The sequence below is a fragment of the Eumetopias jubatus genome, unplaced genomic scaffold (assembly GCF_037043125.1).
Source record: "Eumetopias jubatus isolate StellerSeaLion01/CBP00866 unplaced genomic scaffold, mEumJub1_p1.0 scaffold_1, whole genome shotgun sequence".
In the NCBI taxonomy this organism is placed as follows: Eukaryota; Metazoa; Chordata; class Mammalia; order Carnivora; family Otariidae; genus Eumetopias; species Eumetopias jubatus.
This window is the reverse complement of record NW_028274807.1, coordinates 16,425,938-16,448,871: the sequence shown is the minus strand read 5'-3', so window position 1 is coordinate 16,448,871 and position 22,934 is coordinate 16,425,938. Positions and strand designations below refer to the sequence as shown.

At 35.6% G+C, this 22,934-nt stretch overlaps 1 protein-coding gene across 2 annotated transcripts in view; it reads right to left on the bottom strand.

Annotated features, from left to right (window-relative positions):
- The window catches only part of LTN1 (listerin E3 ubiquitin protein ligase 1), a 61,698-nt gene that overhangs the window by 19,041 nt on the left and 19,723 nt on the right, over positions 1–22,934 (bottom strand). For both annotated transcript variants that reach the window (XM_028115633.1, XM_088024130.1), the window contains exons 12-19: positions 21,495–21,684; positions 20,803–21,042; positions 19,843–19,996; positions 18,889–19,033; positions 18,209–18,395; positions 16,536–16,695; positions 15,076–15,180; positions 10,903–11,045 (exon numbers count right to left, since the gene is read on the bottom strand). In XM_028115633.1, coding sequence (XP_027971434.1) covers positions 10,903–11,045; positions 15,076–15,180; positions 16,536–16,695; positions 18,209–18,395; positions 18,889–19,033; positions 19,843–19,996; positions 20,803–21,042; positions 21,495–21,684 — 1,324 coding nt within the window. The remainder of the gene's footprint in view (positions 1–10,902; positions 11,046–15,075; positions 15,181–16,535; positions 16,696–18,208; positions 18,396–18,888; positions 19,034–19,842; positions 19,997–20,802; positions 21,043–21,494; positions 21,685–22,934) is intronic.

Below are 22,934 nucleotides of genomic sequence, written 5' to 3'. Positions count from 1 at the left end.
GTGGCCCCATGGCACTCAAGCCAAGAGGTGGCTGAGTGGGACTGATCACCCCAGAGCAAAGCCATGCATTGGGGCTTCCCCTGCTCCACACGGGCAGAGTGATTAATTCACAGATAAAGCTGAGGGTCACTCCTGGCCCCTCCTCCTCCCACCCAGGCAAGGGAGCTGAGACATAGCCCCACACATTGTGGACAGTCTTCTAGCCCACCTGACCAAAAGGGCTAGCAAAAATTCCTGAAAGCTCTACAGCACAGTGGCACTAAAACCGAGGTGGGCAGGCAAAGCTGATAGTCTGCAGACAAAAACCAGTGGCCCTGTTCAGTCAAGGAACTTGGGATGCAGTTCTGCTTGAGTTTAGACAATATAGAGCTTCACTGGCTTTAGACCTCTTTCTGCCACTGTGCCCAGGCAGGGAATCTAATTTGTAGCCCCACTCATCATCGAATACAACCTTTTAGCTAGTCTGACCAGGGAACCTAAATAACCAGAGCACACAGGAAGCTCCACAGCCCATCCAAAAACCCTGTGTCCAGCGGCACTTGAATAGCGAGCACAACCCGTGGCTTCCCCCATCTGCAGAGAGAGCATCATCTGACAAGGGAATTCTGTGCACGCTCTTGCCAATTCAGGTCCCCAAACAATGAGCTGTATAGATTCTGGAATCTATCCTGTTGCCCTGGCAGGGCAGAGAAACTAATTCATAGCCCAAACCACTGATGAATATAGTACCCAGTTCCAACTACCTAGTGAGTCTGACCAGAGAATCCAGGCAACCGCAGCACCAAGCTAGCAGTCTTTTCCAAATGTTAGCCTCCCCCCGACCCCACCAGCCCTGCTTCCTCAGAGTTCAGCTTTGCCCAAAAACAGACTGTAATAGCAGGCCCTACTTGCACAAGGACATTACCAGCAGACACACCTAAAAACCCAAACTGAGCTGACTGGTAAAGAACTATTACTGCAAAACAAACCTATAAATTATTCATGTTTGGAAGAGGAGCACAATCGAATGTGCAGATACCAACGTAAGGAATAAAGGATCACAAATAATCAGATAAATATGACACCCAAAGGAAACTAGTAAAGCTCTAATAATTGATCCTAAAGACATGAAAATCTATAAACTGTCAAAGAATTCAGAATAATTCTCTTAAAGAAGTTTAGCAAACTCGAAGAAAAGAAGCTAAACAAAATTAGGAACAATGCATGAACAAAATGCAAAGTTTGATAAGAAAACTGCGACCATCAAAAAAAACAAACAGAAATTCTGGAGTTGTTAAAGTATTTAAGTACCAAGCTCTTTGTTATGCTATACAACAAACTGACTTCTGGTTCCTCATATGGGTACAGCGAAATGCCTGTATTTGTAGTTCAGCCAGTGTTATTAGAACTACATGTCCCACCTAGCTTTTTTAAGTGCAAGAACTTTATACTTGTGTAAGCAGAACATGTTTCCCTTTGTTCATATTCTCTGAGAAATTGAAACTCTGGTTTCCCTTCCAAAAAAAAGAAATTCTGGAGTTGAAAAATACAGTAACCGAACTGAATTCAACTGTTTCAAAAGTAGACTCAAAGACACAGAAGAATCAGAGACCTTGAGGATAGGACACTGGAGCAAAAAGAAAAAAGAAGAAAGCCTATGGGAATTATAAAAAAAAAATTCACATTATGGTAATTCCAGAAAGAGAAACGGACAGAAAGTATATTTAAAACAATAATGGCTGAAAACTTCCCAAACCTGTAGAGAGAAATGGACATCCAGATCCATAAGGATAATTATTTGTGAATAAAGTGAATGTGAATAGGGCTACACTTGAGTCATAATTACATTGTCAAAAGTCAAAGACAAAGAAAGAATTTTAAGAGCAGTACAAGCAGTAAGTTACATCCATGGGAACCTCCATAAGAGTATCAGCGAATTTCTCAACAGAAACTTTTCAGGGCAGGAGAGAATGGGACAAAAACTTTCCTGGGCAAAACAAAAGCTAAGGGAGTTCATTACCACCAAATCTACCTTACAAAAAATGCTAAAGGGAGTTCTTTGAGTGGAAATAAAAGAATACTAGTTAGCTACATAAAAACATAAAAAGGTATTGTAAATCTCATTGGTAATGGTAAACATATAGTCATAGTTGGATTCTGGAATATGATAATAGTGGTACATAATTCACTTACAACTCTAGTTTAAAGTTTTTAAAAAATATAGTAAAATTAGGGGCACCTGGGAGGCTCAGTCAGTTAAGCCTCTGACTCTTGATTTTGGCTCAGGTCATGACCTCAGGGTCATGAGATCAAGCCCCACATTGGGCTCTGTGCTGAGCATGGTGCCTCCTTTAAGATTCTCTCTCTCCCTTTCTCTCTGCCCCCTACCCTGCCGCTCATGGGCATGTGTGCATTCACTTTCTCTCTTTCTAAAAATAAATAAAAAATATATTTTCTTAATATAGTAAAAATACCGGGTGCCTGGGTGACTCAGTCGGTTTGGCGTCTGACTTTTGGTTTCAGCTTGAGTCATGGTCTCATGGGTAGTGGGACTGAGCCCTGCATCAAACTCTGAGCTCAGCAGGGAGTCTGCTTAGGATTCTCTCCCTCTGCCCCTCCCCCCATGTGTATGTTTACTCTAAAATTTAAAAATCTAAAAAAAAAAAATTAGTAAAAATAACCATAACTACAAAAATCTGCTATTGGTTATATAATGTTAAAAAAATGTAAACTGCAACAACCATGGTAAATGAGCAGTGACTCCAATTTAAAGTCACCGGCTGCATTAGCCCCTAACAAGAGAATCAGCTTGTTCTTTGTAGCCAGCCATTGACTTCTTCCTCTAGCTACAAATATCTTAAATGGCATCTTTCAGTAGAAGGCTGTTTCATCTACACTGAAAACTTGCCATTAGAGTAGCCACTTTAATTAATTACCTTAGCCAGATCTTCTGGATAACTTGCTATAGCTTCTGTGCAGCATTTACTGCTTCATCTTGCACTGTTACGTTATACAGAGGGCTTCTTTCCTTAAACCTCATGAGTCAACCTCTCCTAGCTTCAAATTTTTCCTCTGAAGCTTCTTTACCTCGTTTAGCCTTCTTAGAACTGAAGAAAGTTAGGACCTAAAGGGAATGTTGTAGCTGGTTTTATCTTCTATCCAAACCACTAAAACTTCTCCACATCAGCAGCACGGCTGTTTTTCTTTCTTATCATTTATGTGTTCAATGGAGAACACTTTTCATTTCCTCAAGAACTTTTCTTTTGCATTCACAACTTAGCTGTCTGGTGTGACAGGCCTGGCTTTCAAAACTATCTTCATTTTCAACATGACTTTCTCACTAAGCTTAATCATTTCTAGCCTTTGATTTAAAATGTGAGACATGTGACTCCTCCTTTCACTTGAAAACATAGAGGTCATTATAGGATTATTAATTGGCCTGCACTAGGCAAGCCCAAGGAGAGGGAGACAGACAGGAGGATGGCCAGTTGGTAGAACAGTCAGAACACACCACAACTTATCATTTAAGTTAGCTATCTTACATGGGCATAGCCTATGGCACCCCAAAACAATTACAACAGCAATATCAAAGATCACTGCTCACACATCACCAGAAAAAAATAAAATAAAAATGAAAAAGTTTGCAAGAATTACCAAAATATAAAAACATGAAGTGCTGTTGGAAAAATGGCGCTGACAAACTTGCTTGATACAGAGTTGCCATAAATTTTCAATTTATTAAAAAGAAAAAAACACAGTATCTGCAAAATGCAACAAAGCAAAATGCAATAAAACGAGGTGTGTCTTTACGTAGACAAAATAGACTTTAAAAATGGTAAAAAGAGACAAAGATGGTTATAATATAATGATAAAGGTTCAATATATCAAAAGATATTACAATTGTAAATATTTATACATCCAACATTGGAGCAAATATATATTTATATATATATATATATATACATATATATATATATATATATAGAAAGCAAAAACTAACAGAGTTAAAAGAAGAAATAGTAATACAGTAATAGTTGGAGACTTTTAACTGCACTTTTAACAATGAAGATAGATTATTCAAAGAATCAATAAGTAACCAGTGGACTTAAACATACTATAGATCAAATGGACCTAACAGATATAAACAGAAGAAAACAGAACTAATATATATGTATTTACTTATAACAAAATTACATCTTATATTTCTATGTTGATAATATTTAGAACATTATGTTTCCATTCTATCCAACGACAGCATAATACACATTCTTTTCAAGCGCACAAGGACCACTTTCTAAGATAAACCATAGATTGGACCACAAAACAATCAGCAAATTCAAAAACACTGAAATTATATCAAATACTTTCTCTGACCACAATGGCATGAAACTGGAAATCAATAACAAGAGGAAAACTTAAAAATTCATATGGATATTAACACTCTCCTAAACAACCAATGGATCAAAGAAGAAATTAAAGGGGAACTAAAACTTTTTTGAGATAAACAAAAATGGAAACACAACACACCAGAACTTGTGGGATGCAGCAAATGTAGTTCTAACAGGGAAGTTCATAGCAATAAATGCCTAATTAAGAAGCAAAAAAAATCTCCAAATAAACTACCTACCTCTATGCCTTAAGGAACTAGCAAAAGAACAAAATTAGCCCAAAGTCAGAAGAAAGAAAAAAATAAAAGATTAGAGCAGAAATAAATGAAACAGTGAACAGAAAAATAATAAAAAAGATTAAACAAACTAAAAGCTGGTTTTTGAAGGAAAAAAACCAACAAACCCTTAGTTAGACTAACCAAAGGAATAAAATAAGAGAAAGGACTCATATCAACAAAATTGAAAATGAAAAAGGAGACATTACAACTGGTATCACAGTAATTCAAAGGATCATAAGAGGCTACTGTTGAAAAACTATATGCCAACAAACTGGACAACCTAAAAGAAGCAGAAAAACTCTTAGAAACATACAACTTACCAAGACTGAATCAGGAAGAAACAAAATCTGAATAGACCAATTACTAACAAGGAAACGGAATTACTAATGAAAAATCTCCTAATGAAAAAAAGCCCAGGGCCAGATGGCTTGACTGGTGAATTTCACCCAATATTTAAAGAAGAATCAACACTAATCTTTCTTAAACTCTTCCAAAAAATTGCAGAGGAGGAAACACTCCCAAACTGTTTTTACAAGGCCAGCATTATCCTGATACCAAAACCAGAAAAAGACAAAAAGACACTACTAGAAAAGAAAACTATAGGCAAATGGTCTGAAGAATATAGGTGAAAAATTCTCAATAAAATACTAGCAAACTGAATACAGCAGTACATTAAAAGGATCATTCACGATGACCAAGTGGGATTTATCCCTGGAATGCAAAGTGGCTCAATAAACGCAAATCAGTGTGATACATCACATTAATAAAATGAAAGAAAAGAATCATATGATCATCTCAGTACACACAGAGAAAAGCATTTGACAAAATTCAACGTCCATTCATAATGAAAACTTTTAACAGATTAGGTGTAGAAATAACATACTGCACTATAATAAAGGCCATAAATGACAAACCCACAGCTAACATCATACTTAACACGGAAAGGCTGAAAGCTTCTCCTCTAAGATTAGAACAAGACAACAATGGCTGCTCTCATCACTCCTGTTCAACACAGTACTAGAAGTCCTAGCTAAAACAACCAAGCAAGAAAAGAGAAATAAAAGGTACCAGAACTGGAAAGGAGGAAGTAAAATTGTCTCTTTACAGATGACATGATATAATATATAGAAAATCCTAAAGACTCAAACAAAAAAAGTATTAGATCAGTGAATTCAGTCGAGTTGCAGGATACAAAATTAACATACAAAATCAGTAACATTTCTATACAACAGCAACACATTTTCTGAAAAAAATTCCCTATCCCATTTACAATAGCATCAAAACCAAAATACTTAGGAATACATTTAAGAAAATGAAAGATCTTTACATTGAAAACTACAAGACATTAATGAAAGACATCAAAGACACAAATAAATAGAAAGGTATTCCATGTTCATGGACTGGAAGAATTAATATTGTTAAAATATCAATACTACCAAAAGCCATCCATAGATTCAATGCAATCCCTATTCAAGATTCCACTGGCATTTTTTAGAGAAGTAGAAAAAACACTCTTAAAACGTATACAGAACCACAAAAGACCCTGAGTAGCCAAAGAAATCCTGCGAAAGAAGAACAAAGCAGGAGGCATCACACTTCCTGATGTCATGCTATACAATAAAGCTATTATAGTCATCAAGATAGTATAATAGGTCATAAAAACAAACAGACCAATGAAACAGAATTGAGAGCCCAAAATATGATCAACTAATATTTGACAAGGTATTCAAGAATACTAAATCGAGAAAGACAGTCTCTTCAATAAATGGTGCTGGGATAATTGGTTATTCACGTGTAAAATAATAAAACTGGCCCCATATCTTACATCACTTGCAAAAATTAACTCAAAAGCAATTAAAGATTTAAATATATAAAACTATGAAATTCCTAGAGGAAAACATAGGAATGAAGCTCTTGACATACACCTTGGTAATTAATTTTTGGATATGACTCCTAAAGCACAAATAAAATAAAAAATAAACAAGTGGGACTGCATCAGACTAAAAAGTTTCTGCACAGCAAAATAAATCAACAAAGTGAAAAGACAACCTACAGAATGGGAAAAATATTTGCAAACCTTATATCCAATAAGGGATTAATATCCAAAATATATAAAGAACTCATACAACTTAATAGCAAAAAACCAAATAGCCCAATTTACAAAAAAGGGCCAAGGGCCTGAATACACATTTTTCCAAAGAAAATATTCCTAAGGCCAACAGATATATAAAATGATGCTCAACATCACTAGTCATTAGGGAAATGAAAATTAAAATTATAATGAGATATTATCTCACACTTAACAGAAGGGCCATCATAAAAAGGTAAGAGATAACAAATTCTGGCATGGCTGTGAAGAAAATGGAACCCTAATGCCCTGTTGGTGGGGCTGTAAAATGGCACAGCCACTATGAGAAACAGTATGGATGTCCTCAAAAAATTAAAAATAGAACTACTGTATGATCCAGTAATTCCATTTCTGAGAATACAGTTAAACCTCAAATAATGTGGAGGTTAGGGGCACCAACCCCCGCAACCCATGCACTTGAAAATCTGCATATAACTTCTGACTTCCCAAAAACTTCACTACTAACAGCCTACTGTTGACTGGAAGCCTTACCAATTACACTGACAATTAACACATATGTATTAACTATATTCTTATAATAAAGTAAGCTAGAAAAAAGAAAATGTCAAGAAAATCATAAGGAAAATACATTTATAGTACTGTACTTATTGAAAAAAATCTGCATACAAGGGGACCCACACAATTCAAACCCATGTTGTTCAAAGGTCAATGTATATCCAAAGGAAACAAAAAGATTAACTCCAAAAGATATCTGCACCCCCATGTTCATAGCAATATTATTTATAATAGTCAAGACATGTAAACAACCCAAAGGTCCATTAATGAATGAAATGGAAAAGAAGTTGTGGTATATACATAGAATGGAATACTATTCACAGCCATAAAAGGATTTCCTACCATTTGTGACAACATGGATGGACATTGAAGATACTACGCTAAAGTGAAATAAGTCAAAGACAAATACTGTATAATCTCACTCATATGTGGAACCAAACCAAACCATACCAAATCAAACCCACACTCACAGAAAAAGAGATTAGACTGTGGTTACCAGAAGGGAGGATGGGGGAGGGCGGGGCTTGGAGGAAGGATTACAGTCACAAGCTTCCAGTTATAAGATAAATAAGTACTAGGGATGTAATGTACAACACGATGACTACGCTAACACTACTATATAATATATAGGAATGCTGGTAAAAGTTAATCCTGAGTTCTCATCAGGAGGAAATTTTTTTCCTTTTCCTTTTCTTGTTATCGCATCTACATGAGAATATGGATGTGAGCTGAACCTATAGTGGTAATCACCTCACAATATATATATAAATCAAACCATCGTGTTGTACACCTGAAACACAGTGATGTCAATAATTTTTCAATAAAACTGAAAAAAAAGTATATAATGTTCAAAAATCATGAAGATTTAGCATTGCCAGGTCCAGGATGGAAGCAAAAAGTAAAACTGGAGAGATCAGTTGCAATAAGATTGTAAAATGTCCAACAGGCCAAACTAAGGACTTGGGTTTTTATCCTTAGGTAAAAGGGAACTGAGGAATAAAGAAAAAAAATGTATAATGTATTTAACTGTCCTTTAAAGGCAGAGGAATAATTTTTTTTTAATCTTCCTGGCAAAATTGAATAGGCTGAGCTCAAGTGTAATCAGAAACAATAGATTTTCTAACAACTATATACTAAAAACTATTTGTTAGCTAATTCTATTTCATTACTTTGGTTGAAAGAGCAAAATTACTTGTCAAATCTCAAAAACATTCCTCCTCCTGTAGAGCCTCCACACAGCTAGGAACCCATGGTCTGTGTGACTGCACACAGCTGTGTGACACTGCAGCCTTGTCTCCTCCTGCCCCTTCTTTCCCTTGGCCATACTTCAGTTATAATGTTGCTTGGAGAAACCACCTGCACTCCCATTAGGTCCTCCTCTCCTCTATGCACAGCCAGTTCTACTGCATCCCCATTCCAGAACTGCAAATCCCTGCCTGATCCTACAATCTAACTCTGTCAGTGAACGAAACTATAAAGCTTAATGCCACAATAATTTATTTTTGACATCGGCTGGCTTTGGGTGCCATAGGGTAATTCTTCTTGACAAATGTTTGTTGATAGGTGTGTTCTTCTTCCACTACTTCAAACTTTCACTATCCTTCTTAAAATCTGCAATCCAGTTTCTACTCATTAAATGATCTGGCCCAAAGAGATGCAAAGCTTATTAGTAAGGAACACATCAAGTTCCCTACCCTCTTTGTTCACATCTGCATCCATCCTACATCTCTCCTAACTTCTCTCTGAAGAAAGTCACTCCACCTACATGAGGTTAGTATCTTCTAAGTAGATTCCATCCCTCTCATCACCTCAGTGGGAGCTATCATCAGTTTCTCTATCTCCTACTCCTCCTCCTCCTCCCCTGCAACACCAATTTTCCCTCTGACCTTAAATTCATCTCTGGCTTTCACCTTTCTACATCCCTTTTCACCGAACACTTAGAACAAATACCTGCCTCCATTTTCTCAACACTCTTCATTCCTGAATTTTATGTCAACTTCTGTGGTATTTAACACAGGGGTTGAATACTACCTAAAACTCCTCTGCTTTTATATTTAGTCCTTATTCTCAACTCTCCCCACCCACATACCCCTTGTATCTATGTATTGGCATTCCCTTGACGTTCTTCTCACTCTTCACTCTGCCTGGACAAGCTCATGCTCATTTACAGATTATACTACTACCTACATGACGTGGGCTTGGAAAGTAGTATTTCCATCCGATCGAGAGACAATCTCCATTTGAGTAATAACCATAGCCACCTTAATTTAACATTGGCTCCCTGTATACTCCTTGCCTACTTCCTCCTAACCTTCAAGTCTCCTTTAAAGGTTCTCTATAAGGCCTATTGGTATTTTCTTCTACCCAATTCAGAAATAGAATCACAGAGCCATACTAACTCTATTTCCATAATCTCTTTCATTTCCTACTTCTCTCTTCCGTCTATGCCTTGATTCAAGCTCTGTTTATCTCTCATTAAGATTATTCCAGGGGCATTTGGGTGGCTCAGTCAATTAAGCATCCAACTCTTTGATTTCAGCTCAGGTCATGATCTCAGGGTTGGGAGACTGAGTACCGCCACCGGGCTCCATGCGGGGCATGGAGCCTGCTTAAGATTCTCTCTTCCTCTGACCCACCCCCCCAAAAATAAATAAAATAAAAATTTTAAAAAATAAAGACATTCCAATAGTTTCCTATCTGTCTTCTACCCCCAATCTCTCTTCCCTCATATCCATCCTTCACAGTTATCAAAATAATCTTTCTAATGAGACAGTCTTACAACTCTCCTACCTAATTTGAGCCAATAGCTCCTTACTGCCTAGCTCTTAAAGTCCAAATTCCTTAACCTACATAAGGCCTTTCCCCTACCCTTTCTCAAAATCCAGCTACTTGTGCATCTTACATCCTTTGTCCCCAACCTTCTACTTTAAATGCCAGCCAAACTGAGCTCTCTACACTCTTTCATGTTGTCTGTCCCCAACTATATCCATATGCCCCTCCCCAACTATAGCCATATGGAAAAATATACTTCATCACCCAGTTAAATTTTTCTTTGTGAAATCACCACTGATGCCTCAAAGCAGAGTGGGGAAACTCCTTTTCTGCTGCTCTGACGCACAGGACATGTTTCTGATACATCGGTTATCACGATATAACTTTATGCCTGTCCTCTCTACCAAAGGAACTGCCAAAGAGCCAGGTTCAGTGTTTATTAAATTAATAAACAAATGAACTAATAAGAGTACAGAGTGTCCAAAAAGGTTTAAAATACAACAAAAATTATTCTGTTACCTCTAGATGTTCAGTCATTGGTTGACTAGGGAGAAATTAAGCATAGCTAAAAATGCTATGGATGGAAATAATGAAAGGACAGTTGAGGTTTTTATCTTCCCTTAAGGCTGTAGCATTTCTGTACTACAAAATGGTAACAGTCACTCTCCAATGACACTCATCCTATTGACTGCCAACTTGTTATGAAGCAAAAGTATAAACTAGGAATAAATCAGCTACAATTCAATTTATCTCTGCTAGATTTGGATTTAGATATTAAGAAACACTTCTTTTATCTCAAGCAATAATTAAAGTAAAGAAATATTTATTATCAAGCACTAACCATTAGTACTGCAAAGATCTTCCTTAGTCCAGGCCAAAAGGGGAGGTATACATTGAGCAATGAATTCTTTCTTGTCTTCTTTTGACAAAAACGGACAGAGACTTTGAATGGTATGCATATTACCTTCCGTTAGTGGGAAAAAACTGTTTAAAGAAAAGGAAAAGTATGAATTATATTTATCCTAAACATGCAGTGGTTTCAGAAAATTCCTTCAGAATATTCAAAAAGACTAATAATGCCACTACATAAAATAACTGTATAGAAAAAAAAGGAAACAATGAAAAGATTGAGAGTTGCTGGTTCTGGATGATGAAAGGCTTCTAGTTTTTAACATAAGTATATATAACTTCACCTCCATGTATAATTTTTAAAAATTATACAATATATGATTATGTTCTCTTTAAGAGTCAACTGATTCATTTAAACAGTACCAGTTGTGTCCCTTCTATGAATTGATATTCATAGATGTCATATATATACTTGAATTTTATGTTTATTTATGTTTTTATTTATTAATTAGTTTATGTGTTTATGTATTTACATAATGAGATCACTCTAAATATACTACTGTATTACTTGCCACTTACATTTTAGACCTTTCTATGTCAGAACATATAGATATAAATTACTTTCTATTTTAAAGCTCCATAACTAAATTAAGAACAAAAAGAAAAATATTCCATACTATCATAATTTAACTATTCCCCTATTAGTGGGCATTGAGGTTTTTTCCCAAATTTTGCTCTTACAAATAAAGTTGCAATAAATGTCTGTGAGCAAGGTATTATTCTGCGTATGTGCAAATATAATACTATTTAAGCTAGATTCCTAGAAGTAGAAATGCAAGAGCAAAGGATATGAATGTATTACATTTTGATAATTTCAAATTGCTTTCCTAAAAAGCACAATTTACACTTTCACCAAAAATGGACAAATATGACTGCACACTTGATGAATCTTAATTTCTAGAAAGATGGCAGATAAAATGTGCTTCTTTTAATTTGTATTTCTATCATTATTACTATGACAAATTCATTTTTCATTTTATAAATGAAATGACTACTGACTATTTCATCTATGAATTACCTGTTAAAGTCCTTGACAAATTTTTTAATTTGGATGGTTTTACTGATTAATAGAAGCTATTAGTATATTATGGATATTAAGTTTTTGTTAATTTGTAAAAGTTTTCTCCCATTTTGTCACTTGTCCTTTAACCATTATTTACTGCATTTTTGTCATACATAAGTTTTCTTTTTCTAAAAATTTTTAATTATGGGTAAAATACATATTAATTTAGCAAATTAAGTATTTTAAGTGTGCAGTTCAGTAGTGTTAAGTACATTCACACTGCTGTGTAAACCAATCTCTGGAAGTCTTTTCATTTCACAAAACTGGAACGCTATCCATTAAACAAGAATTCCCCATTTCCTCTCTCTTCGGGTCTTGGCAACCACCATTCCACCTTCTGTCTCTATGAATTTGACTACTCTAAGTATCTCATATAAGCGGAATCATATAATATTTGTCATTTATGCCTGGTTTATTCCACTTAGCATAATGTCCTCAAGGCTTATCCATGTATAACATGTGTCAGAATTTCCTTCCTTTTAAAGGCTGAATAATATTCCATTGTATGTGTGTACCACCATTTTTTGATTATCCATTCATTTATTGATGGGCACTTACATTGCTAGAAGTTTTCATTTTCACAAAATGAAATATCTATCATTTCTTTTACGGATTCTGAGTTTTTGTGCTTTGCTTAAGATCTTCCCCTAACAAGCTTACATAGAGACTCTTATTTTCCCTTGATACTTTTATATAGATCTGTTTTACGTTTTACATTTACATTTAGCTTTCATCTGGACTTCATTCTGGTGTATAACGAAAGAGAGGGGCATCTTGCTATTTTTTTCAAACATATCTGGTTTTCCTAACATCATGTATTATTGACTCATGCCTCTAATTTGAAAGGCCACCTGCATCAAAAACTAAATCCTCAAATCTGTGTGGATTAGTTTCTGGATTCTATATCTTGATCCACTGATTTGTCTATTCACCAATTTAATACTCCTTAATTATTATATTGACAAGGCAAGTCCCTTTCACTTTTCTCTTTCAGAAATTTCCTACTGATTCTTTTTTTACCCCTACCAATTCTTGAGCATTTTTCCTTAAAAGGCAGTTTGTCAAGTTTTTCAAAAAACATTGCTGGAATTTTGAATGAGATTACACTGCAATTACAGATTGATACAACCATTTTTACAATTTATCTTCCCACCTTCTTTTGTAATCTTTACTAAAGTTTTATACTGTATTTTTTTTTTGTTAAATTTATTTCGAGGTATAGTTTTCTTGTCATTTTCCATAGAATCTCTTTTTTCCTATGCCATTTTTAATATTGTTTGTTTTTTTGTTTATTTGGCAGAGAGAGAGAGAAAGATAGCGAGAGCAGAAACACAAGCCGGGGGAGTGGGAAAGTGAGAAGCAGGCTTCTATTATTTATTTATTTGACAGAGAGAGACAGCGAGAGCAGGAACATAAGCAGGGGGAGTGGGAGAGGGAGAAGCAGGCTTCTATTATTTATTTATTTGACAGAGAGACAAGACAGCAAGAGCAGGAACACAAGCAGGGGGAGTGGGAGAGGGAGAGGGAGAAGCAGGCTTCCCGCCGAGCAGGAAGCCCAATGCGGGGCTCGATCTCAGGGATCATGACCTGAGTTGAAGGCAGACACCTAACGACTGAGTCACTCAGACGTCCTATGCCATTTTTAATTATTACCACTGAATAAAAAAGTTTTTGATTTTTCTGTCAAGTATAAATCCATCATTAGTAATTAGTTCTAATACTTCTCTAGTTAATTCCCTATTACTTTTATAATCAGAAAAAAATTAAACTATGCTAAATAAAAAAGCCAGTATCAAAAGATCATATGCTATATGATTTCATTTATATAACTTTCCTAAACGATAAAGAGAAGAACAGATTGCTTGTTGCTGGAGATGAAAATGGGAGGAAGAGAGGTGGCCCTGGTTATAAAAAGGTAACACAAGGGATCCTTACAATAAAGCTGTTCTGTCTCTTGGTCTGTGGTAGTGGTCAGACATGTGAATTACATAGAACACACACACAAACAAATGAGTACACGTAAACTTAGTCAATGGATGGTATCGATGCCATTTTCCTGGTTGTAAAATTGTATTAAAGTTATGCAAAATGGTACCACTGAGGGAAAATGAATGAAGGGTATATGGAATCTCCTTGTATCATTTCTTACAATTGCATGTAAATCTGTAACTATTTCGAAATAATAAATTTAAAACATTTCTAAATACGAAAAAATAGAAATTTAGTTTACAATTCTACTTACCAGAACATATGCATATCATTTCAGAATTCTTGGTAAATCAGAAAATTCAAAATGCCTCTTGGTAAATTTCAACTAAGTGTTTGAGTGTTCAGCTTCTCTAATATGACCAACTCTAGATCTCTAGTATGTCCAGCCCCATAATCTATTTCTTTGTCTTAAGAACACATTTATCACATTTCTATCGTATTTTTCAACAGGATGATCCTTATTAAAGAGAAGAGTAAGTAACTTTTCCTATCACTTCCAAATAACAAATAAAGTAATAGAAGAAGGATGTAAGGGAGGGGAAAAAGAAAGATTTCTACCAAAAAGATTTCTGGGGAAAAGAGAGCAGGTTAACAAAATGCTTTTTAAACCAAGTATAAAATTCCATAACAAAATATTATAAAGTTAAAAATACTTATAAAATAAGGTGTGTCCCAACCCTAAAACAACTGAAATTCTTTTAAAGTCTTTAATTCTCTCAGAGTGCCTCGGTGGCTCAGCTGTGGGGCGCCTGAGTGGCTCAGTTGGTTAAGCTTCTGCCTTCAGCTCAGGTCCTGGGATCAATCCCCATGTCAGGCCCCCTGCTCAGCAGGGAGTCTGCTTCTCCCTCTCCCTCTGTGTGTGCTCGCTCTCTCTCTCTCTCCCCCCTGCAAATAAATAAAATCTATTAAAAAAAGTCTTTAATTCTCATTTCCTTTAATTTCCTCATTTCTTAAACCTTGTTTCCTTGATTGATTAGATTATTCATTAGTTGGGGTTGCCAAAGTGACCAAATACAACAAATTACAAAGTACAAACATTTAAAATAAGAATACCCTTCTTTTCTCCTATAATGCCGTTTTACTTCATCAGATGAAACACTTCGGGAAAGGATCAACTTAGCAATAATGAGAGACCAAAGGGTGCCATTTTCCATGGATCTAAAAAAAGAAAAAGAAAAAAATCCATTTTCAAAATGTTTAAGATTTTTAAAGAGTGTTTGCCTGATTCCTTTTACAGAATTAAATAAATCACCTTGTGAGGGTATCAATTCACATAGGGCTTTTGCCCCCAAACAACTGCCATTACTGAATGGACTGGGAGGCTTAGGCTTCCAACACTCCTGGTACTGAGCTCTCATCCCCAAACCCTACAAATCCCAATAGGGGAGATTAGCCTTGAGGACCAGAGACTGCAGCTGGGAAAAGGACATATTCCACAGGACACCAAGGCTGGTTAATGCTGAAGAACCAAGGAGGTATTAATATCCGCCAGGGAAAGTTCTGAGTGTCGAGTATGTGGACTGAGATTGCAGAGAAAGATGTACTCAGCCTGGGGTTCCTGATACCACAGAGCATACTCAAAACACTATTGGCTAGTGAGAAAAAGAGAGAAGCAGTTTAACACAGTAATTTCAACAGGCTAAATACCTAACTGCTATAACCTGTGTGACTGTTGTCATACCTACTTTCCTCAACTAGGCGAGAGGGTTCTGTGGTTATAATCTTTTTTTAAAAAATATTTTATTTATTTATTTGAGAGAGACAGAGATAGTGAAAGCACGAGCAGGAAGGAGGGGGAGAAGCAGACTCCCCGCTGAGCAGGGAGCCTGATGTAGGGCTCCATCCCAGGACCCTGGGATCATGACCTGAGCTGAAGGCAGATGCTTAACCAACTAAGCCACCAAGGCGCCCCTGTGGTTATAATGTTAAGACACATCTGTAACAACATCCAAAGTAAAAGCTTAGATTTGAGAGTAGTGGAAGGATGGATCACAGATGACAAAACAACTTCTACAAGGTTTCTATTTCTTTCATTGTCATCTGTCCCATTCTTGAATGTATTTATGGATTTAAGAACGTAACCAAAGTTCAAATATCTCCCCAGATGAGTAAATCGAGTACTTAGAATCCACAAAGTATTTATCATTAAGAATTGGGTTTAATTTAGGGGCACCTAGGTGGCTCAGTTGGTGAAGCGCCTGTCTTCGTTGGGCTCTGGTCATGATCCTGGGATCCTGGGATCCATCCCGGAGTCCTGGGATCCATCCTGGAATCAGGCTTTCCGCTCAGTGGAGAGTCTGCTTCTCCCTCTCCCTCTGCCCCTCCCCCTGCTTGTGCTTTCTCACTCTGTCTCAAATAATACATATTAAAAAAAAAAAGAAAAAGAATTGGGTTTAATTTAGACCAACCCTCTGACTGAAAGATTAGCACAACGTGAGCTTACATTTTACAGAAACAAAGCCAAAAATGAGTAAAATAATCATATAAAAATGGATGTTGAAAGGGATTCTTACCTGTTAAATAACAGCTGTAAAAGGCCAGAAGTATTACCAAGTCCACACAAGTTATCATATGTAATATTCATCTTTTGAAGCATTTCACAAAATCCAGTTAGGAAAATAGGTGGATTGTCTAATTCCTCATACCACTGCAGTGAATAGAGCAGTTCTGCAACTATAGAATGGACGACACATCATCAAGTGTATTCTGTGACGAGGCCTTTGATCACTTTCACTTCTCTGCCCCATTTTCTAATACTGCTACGCCCACCAGTCTCAAAATATCTATGAACTGATTTTCAAATCTGCTTTGAGATGTTCCATGATAATGAAACCTGAGAACATTTGATACAAAATGAGACTCTTCTCCCAAATCTTACTTGGTTCCTTTTCTGATTAGTGAAGAATGCGACTAGCCTAAGTTATCAGAAATACTGGAAGACTCTTCCTACTATTTTTGCCTCAAGTGGTAACAAGTTACTTACAGGACAAACAACTAATGGACCCAACACCTGAAATGAGAAGTTCAAGCCAATGTTAAGGAATGGGAAATACCATGATATAGTAAACAGGGCGTGGACCTCGGTGACAGACTGGTCTGGATTCAGATGAGCTGTACATATAGTTATCAATTAGAGTACAAAAATCTGCCTCAGGGAGAGCTGTGAGAATTCAAGGACCAGTACCTAGCACATCATAGTAGATTTTAATACATAATTAGTCACAACACTCTCTTAAAAAGCCATGTATGGATTTTGGAGTCAGAAGACATGAGACCTGGTTCAAAATCTAATCCTATCCCTTCCAAGCTAAGTAACTCTAATCAAGTCAAGATAAGAAAACAACAAGGTGAGGAAAACAATAATAATATCTGATAGGGTTGATAAAAAGATTAAAAACGTAATGTTGTCAGTTTGTAATTAGTAACACAATTAACAAAAACAAATATTACAAAGATCATTACTCCAATTTCCAGTTTTGTTTTTGGACAGATTTACTCTGTGGGCAATATAAACTGCAGACTAATCTCCTTGCCCTTAACTGCCTGTGGAGCTGCTAGTCAGAAGAGGTGTTCCAGCTTTCTTCCCCAGGGCATATGTTCCTTCTACTACAAACTATGCTACAGCTGAAGGCTTACAAACAAGACTGACAGAGAAATTATGCAAATCCTCTGTACCTTTAATACCATTTTATATAGGTCACACTGCTTCCTACAATTCTACACCATTTCCTGGAATGGCGGATTTTTTTGTTTGAACCTCTACTTGCCAAGAAAAAAGTGTGTGTGTGTGTGTGTGTGTGTGTACATACATCCCTATGAACACAAAGGTATAGTGGTTCAAAAACTGAGAATTCAGAATCCTTGATGAAACGTTAGACTCACTTAACCATTTTCTTTAAGGATATATTCCATAGGATCTACCTGTATCAATGTCTTGCCAGCTTAAGTAACTGATCTTATACCAAATTCTGCTCTATTGCTAATAAGATTATAGCAAGTTTTCAGTATGTTTCCATCCAATGTGCAATTTACCATTCATCACTCAAGTAACCTCAAGTTTCTCATCACTAAAACAGCTAACAGGAATGGAAGATTCTTATCTAAATTGCAGGTTAATCAAAATTCTTTCAAAATTATAATTATTTCAAAACATTTCTATTATATCTGAATGCTCATATATACTTACTTATTTTCTCAAGCTCATTATTTTCTAGGACTATTTCCTTTTTCAGTGCAACTAATATCATTTTGCTCAATAAGGCTGAAGTACACAAATGGCTGGGAAGTTTCTTTGTATCTTGTTCTTTAAAATCTGTTTTGAAACACTCATAATTCAAACTCAATCTTCCTTCTAAAAGAGGTCTATGCAACCACTGTAAAAAGAATACATTAAATTATATACAAAATCATTAGATATTCTAAATTATTTACTACCTATGCAGTTAAGACAGGGAACAAAAATGAAATTATTAGAATATCTTCAAAATGTTATTAGAATAACTTCAAAAATGAAGTTATTACTAGTTTATTAGTAAAATCACAGAAGCCTAGAAGTTTGGGTTTTACTTCAAGAAATTACCAATATGTGTATTTAAGACTCCTTCAGGACAAAACTTGGTCTAATTCACCTTGTACCATGGCAACTGCCACTGTCTTACAAACAACAAACATACAATATATGAGCATTCAGAGACGTAAAGGCAAAGCAATATACTCATTTCAGAATACCCTTTTTTCTCCCCAGAAAAAAACAAAAGATAGTCATTTTGTTTACTTTTTCCTTCCCCAGAATAAAATAAAAATGTTTAAGCTTGCACGAAGTCCAAAGTTCAAAATAAGATAAGCACTATCCAATCTCAAACATACCTGCATAGGAAGAGACTGTCTCATCTTTTCCCATTCACTGTTGCTTGGCATTACACTTCCAATATACACTCCCAGAAGATTAGTATCTTCACTTTCTAGAAGCGTATTTAGCAAGTCATCAACAGCAGACAAGAGGACTTGAAGACTGAAAATAATGCAAACCACATAAGTGTTATAGTTATGCTATGACTAACTTAACACCCTGGTACACATTAAATACCCTGTGGCAGGTTAACAGTTTACCTGAACAAAAAGACTAGTAAAAATGAAGCTAAGCAACTCCTCTACCCTATATCCAAAATACACACAGCCAAATTGTGGATTTAATCCAACATTTATGATCTGAAATTGAGTGCTGCTCAATTGAGTGCTGCTTCTATCTCAGAATGAATGCAACTTGACTTATTTCAGATCAGATATTTCTGAAATACAGCTACCTTACTGTATGAAAAAAACCATGACGTTCAGCAAAATATATGACCCAACCCTAACAGCCTCTGGATGCATTCTCTTGGTTTTCACTTTTACATATGGATTTAGGCATGAGGTGTGAAATATATTTGCAATTCAACACCTTTAAACAGTGGCTACCTGGTCCCCCAAAATAAACAATGAAGAACAGTCACTATGTGTGGTGGCCATGAGGGGTCATGGTTATAATCCACACCAGCCCACAAGACAGAGGATGGCACCACCATCACATCACTGAGCATAAATTAGGAGTCCAGCAGATATGCTAAGACAAATCACTCTTCATTTAATGGAATTTAAATGAATGATCATTAAAACAAATTCCTTCTGGAAAAATCTTTTTGTCTGGATCTTCTCTTAGAGTCCTATAGATTTCTTATATAACAAATCATTTTTCATAGTCATTCACACTAATCATGGGCTCTTATTTAAAGACAGTGATCAGGTATTAAAGAGAGAGCAAATGAGCATAAAAAACGTTACCTTTTGATATCCAAAGATGAAGACTGAACTTGGTTCTTCAGCCACAGGGCAGACAAACATAGGAAGGTACTCTGTTTATATGTATTGCCAGTTTGGTGGATCAATAAATTCACACCACAGAGCCAAGTATTTTTCAGTTTACAGATAAGAAAGTCTAAAATCAAGATGTCAACAGTAATTTGTAATCCCTATGAAGCAACTATAATCAGTACAAAATGTCTGAAATAATTCAATGTAGACTTGAGATTTTTAAGATACTGCTAAAAAAGGAGAACATAAAATTTTGCTGAAATAAAATAATCGTCATAAATGTGCAATAATACAAGCTAGCTCATGCCATGTAAATACAAACATGTTAAGATTTTTAAAGTTAGCTTTCTTCTGCTCTGAACTTATTTATAAGAGCACTGTCCTTTTGGGAGATGTGAAAAATATTATACCTTTTCCAAATAGAGAAGTTAGTATAAAAGAAAGGGTTTGGAAGGAAAGGTATCAATACTAGTATTTTTTAACATTCCTTTCATAATTAAGTCTCAATTAATACATAAGGCAATATAGTCTTTAAAAAGGCAATCTCAATTTCATTTTGATATATACCAACAATGAGGAAGAGAAGGAGATATTAATACCCCCTCTTAATGAATGTGGAGATTGAGGCATCAAGAAATTAAACAACTTGCCAAACCACAGCCACTGAGTGAAGGGGTTAAGATTCCAACTCATCTATCATGGCCCCTTCTAAAACTGTGTCTTTGGTATCAAGAAAGAATTTAGACATAATGTCTACAGACATCTTTAACCTGGTTTCTAAAGCTGAAAGTGTTTAAGATTTGTAGCCCTTTACTCAAAATGCCTTCAACTTTCAAGTACATTATGATTCAATTAATAAAGCCTGGGCATTTACACTATGAAGGTCAGAGCCGGAGATTCCCAACAAAACATTGAGCAGTAAGCTATTACCTGGCAAATGTGTTTTTTCTTTGCTCTGAGCACATAACTGAAAGAGAGTTAATAATAAGTCTTCAGATGATGGCATTAGCAAACATCCTTTTGCTGAGCTGAAATAGTTATAGGCCACATCACAGATAAAAGACACTGATGAGTCATTATTTTCAGCTTCTGACAATTCCTTTGCTTTGGATAAAGTTTCATGAAGTTTAACAATAATTCTTTCAACATATACTTCTCCAATCAAGTAATCTAGAGAAAAAAAGTTCACAGAGACAAAAAATTTTAAAAATATTAAGTGTGTTTTTTAATACCTTACTTTGGGTTAACAACCACTTAAATCTTTCTGTGTATTAAAAAAATGTAGACAAAAGAAAATTATATCAATAAATCAATCTGATCTCTCGCACATAAAAGCCCTAACGTAAAAAAACAATTTTAAAGGAAAAAAAGCAATGCTCTACAAAATTAGTGAAGAGCTTTGCTATTCAAAACCCTTTAGAATATAAAACTAAAAATATTACAATGTCTTCCAAGTTATGCTAAAAAGATTAATAGACATTTAGGGTGCTTATAAGATTAAAATATCTTAATGAAGTCTTGTTATTCTTAATCAATTACATGCAAACTTTGCAATATGGAATCTCCCCCAAAAGCGAAAGATTTATTCCCTACTAAAAAACAAAAGCCATATTTTTGCCTACCATTTTTAATGTGTTGGGATAATACCAAGCTTAGAAGAGCCCATCTTTCTGAGAAGTAAGATTCAGAAGATACTGAGGATTCCAAGTCCTTATTACAAAGATGATCTGCCAAGGTTACCAATTTCTCTCCAACGATTTCTCCTTTTAGCCAAGGAGTTACTAAAGCATGTTTATCTGAACTAGAACATGCCTAAAACCATAAAATCAAAGCAAAGATTAGAAGATGAAAAAGTTTATCTACCTAAAATATTACTTGTACCATATTACCTCCCTTCATCATCATGGCCCCAACACTACTCCCACACCTCCTCAAGTTCTAAGAAGGCTGGTATTGTCCCTGTTCCCCACTAAGCCTTGCTTATGTACACTTTCATGCTTTACTCATGCTATCTTCCCAACCACAAATACTTCCCCTCTTCTTTACTTATCAAAATCCCATCCATTCTCTCAGAATTGTTACAAAGCCCACCTGCTTTACGAAATCTCCCCCATCCACTCCAGTCCATACTCATCACTGCTTTTCTCTGTATTTCTAAAGCACTTACTGGATTGTATTATTATTTATAATGTTTCATCTGTGTATGTCTTGTTTCCAATGGGATTGTAAGTTCCTTGAGAGTAGAGACTGTCTTAAACTTCTTTGATACCTGCTATCAACACTGCAGATATGTTCAATGAATAATGAATGGATGAACTTTGAAGACATTTTAAAATGCTCTATATTTTAAATTTTTGTTCATTAATTTTACTAAAATTAAGGAACAACCATTATTTAATAGTTGTAAGTTACTTCAATATGAACAATGGGCCTTATTATTTCCCCTAATTTTCTGCAATAGTAACTGAGGCCAGATATCTAACAGCAACTGGTTTATTTTCATGGAGTGGGGAAGCAAGGAAAAAAAAAAAACTGCAAATCCACCCCCAAAAGCATGCTGATCCATGTTTCCAGAGCTTCTTTTGCTTTAGGGCTGACAAGAAAGGAATTTGCAACTTGGTTCATTTCAAAGCAATCTGGAAAAAAAAAAAAAAATCCAAGTGCAGATTGGGTGGTGCCTAAAAAACTGTTTATCCTCTTATTTAAGAAACTGTAGGTAACCAGGACTTTTATTTTAGTCCAAGCTTTACCACTATTCTGGCTTTATGACCTTGGAGAAATCTCTTAACCGACCTGGGCCTCTTTCCTCATTTTAGAAATGAAGATTAACCTAGAAAATCTCAAAAGTCCTTTTCTGGTTACAAAATTCAGGTTTGTTTTTAAAGAAGCCGACTTTATAACTCTGATCATAAAGTATAAAGTTGCCTAAAAACAAGAAAAACTAGAGTCTATGTAGCTATATAATATTGACTTTCCTAATAGAGTTTACTAAATAAAACTGATCTATTTTAAAGAATCCAGGAAATAAACTTCTAAATGTCTCTCAAGTTAGCAAGACATGA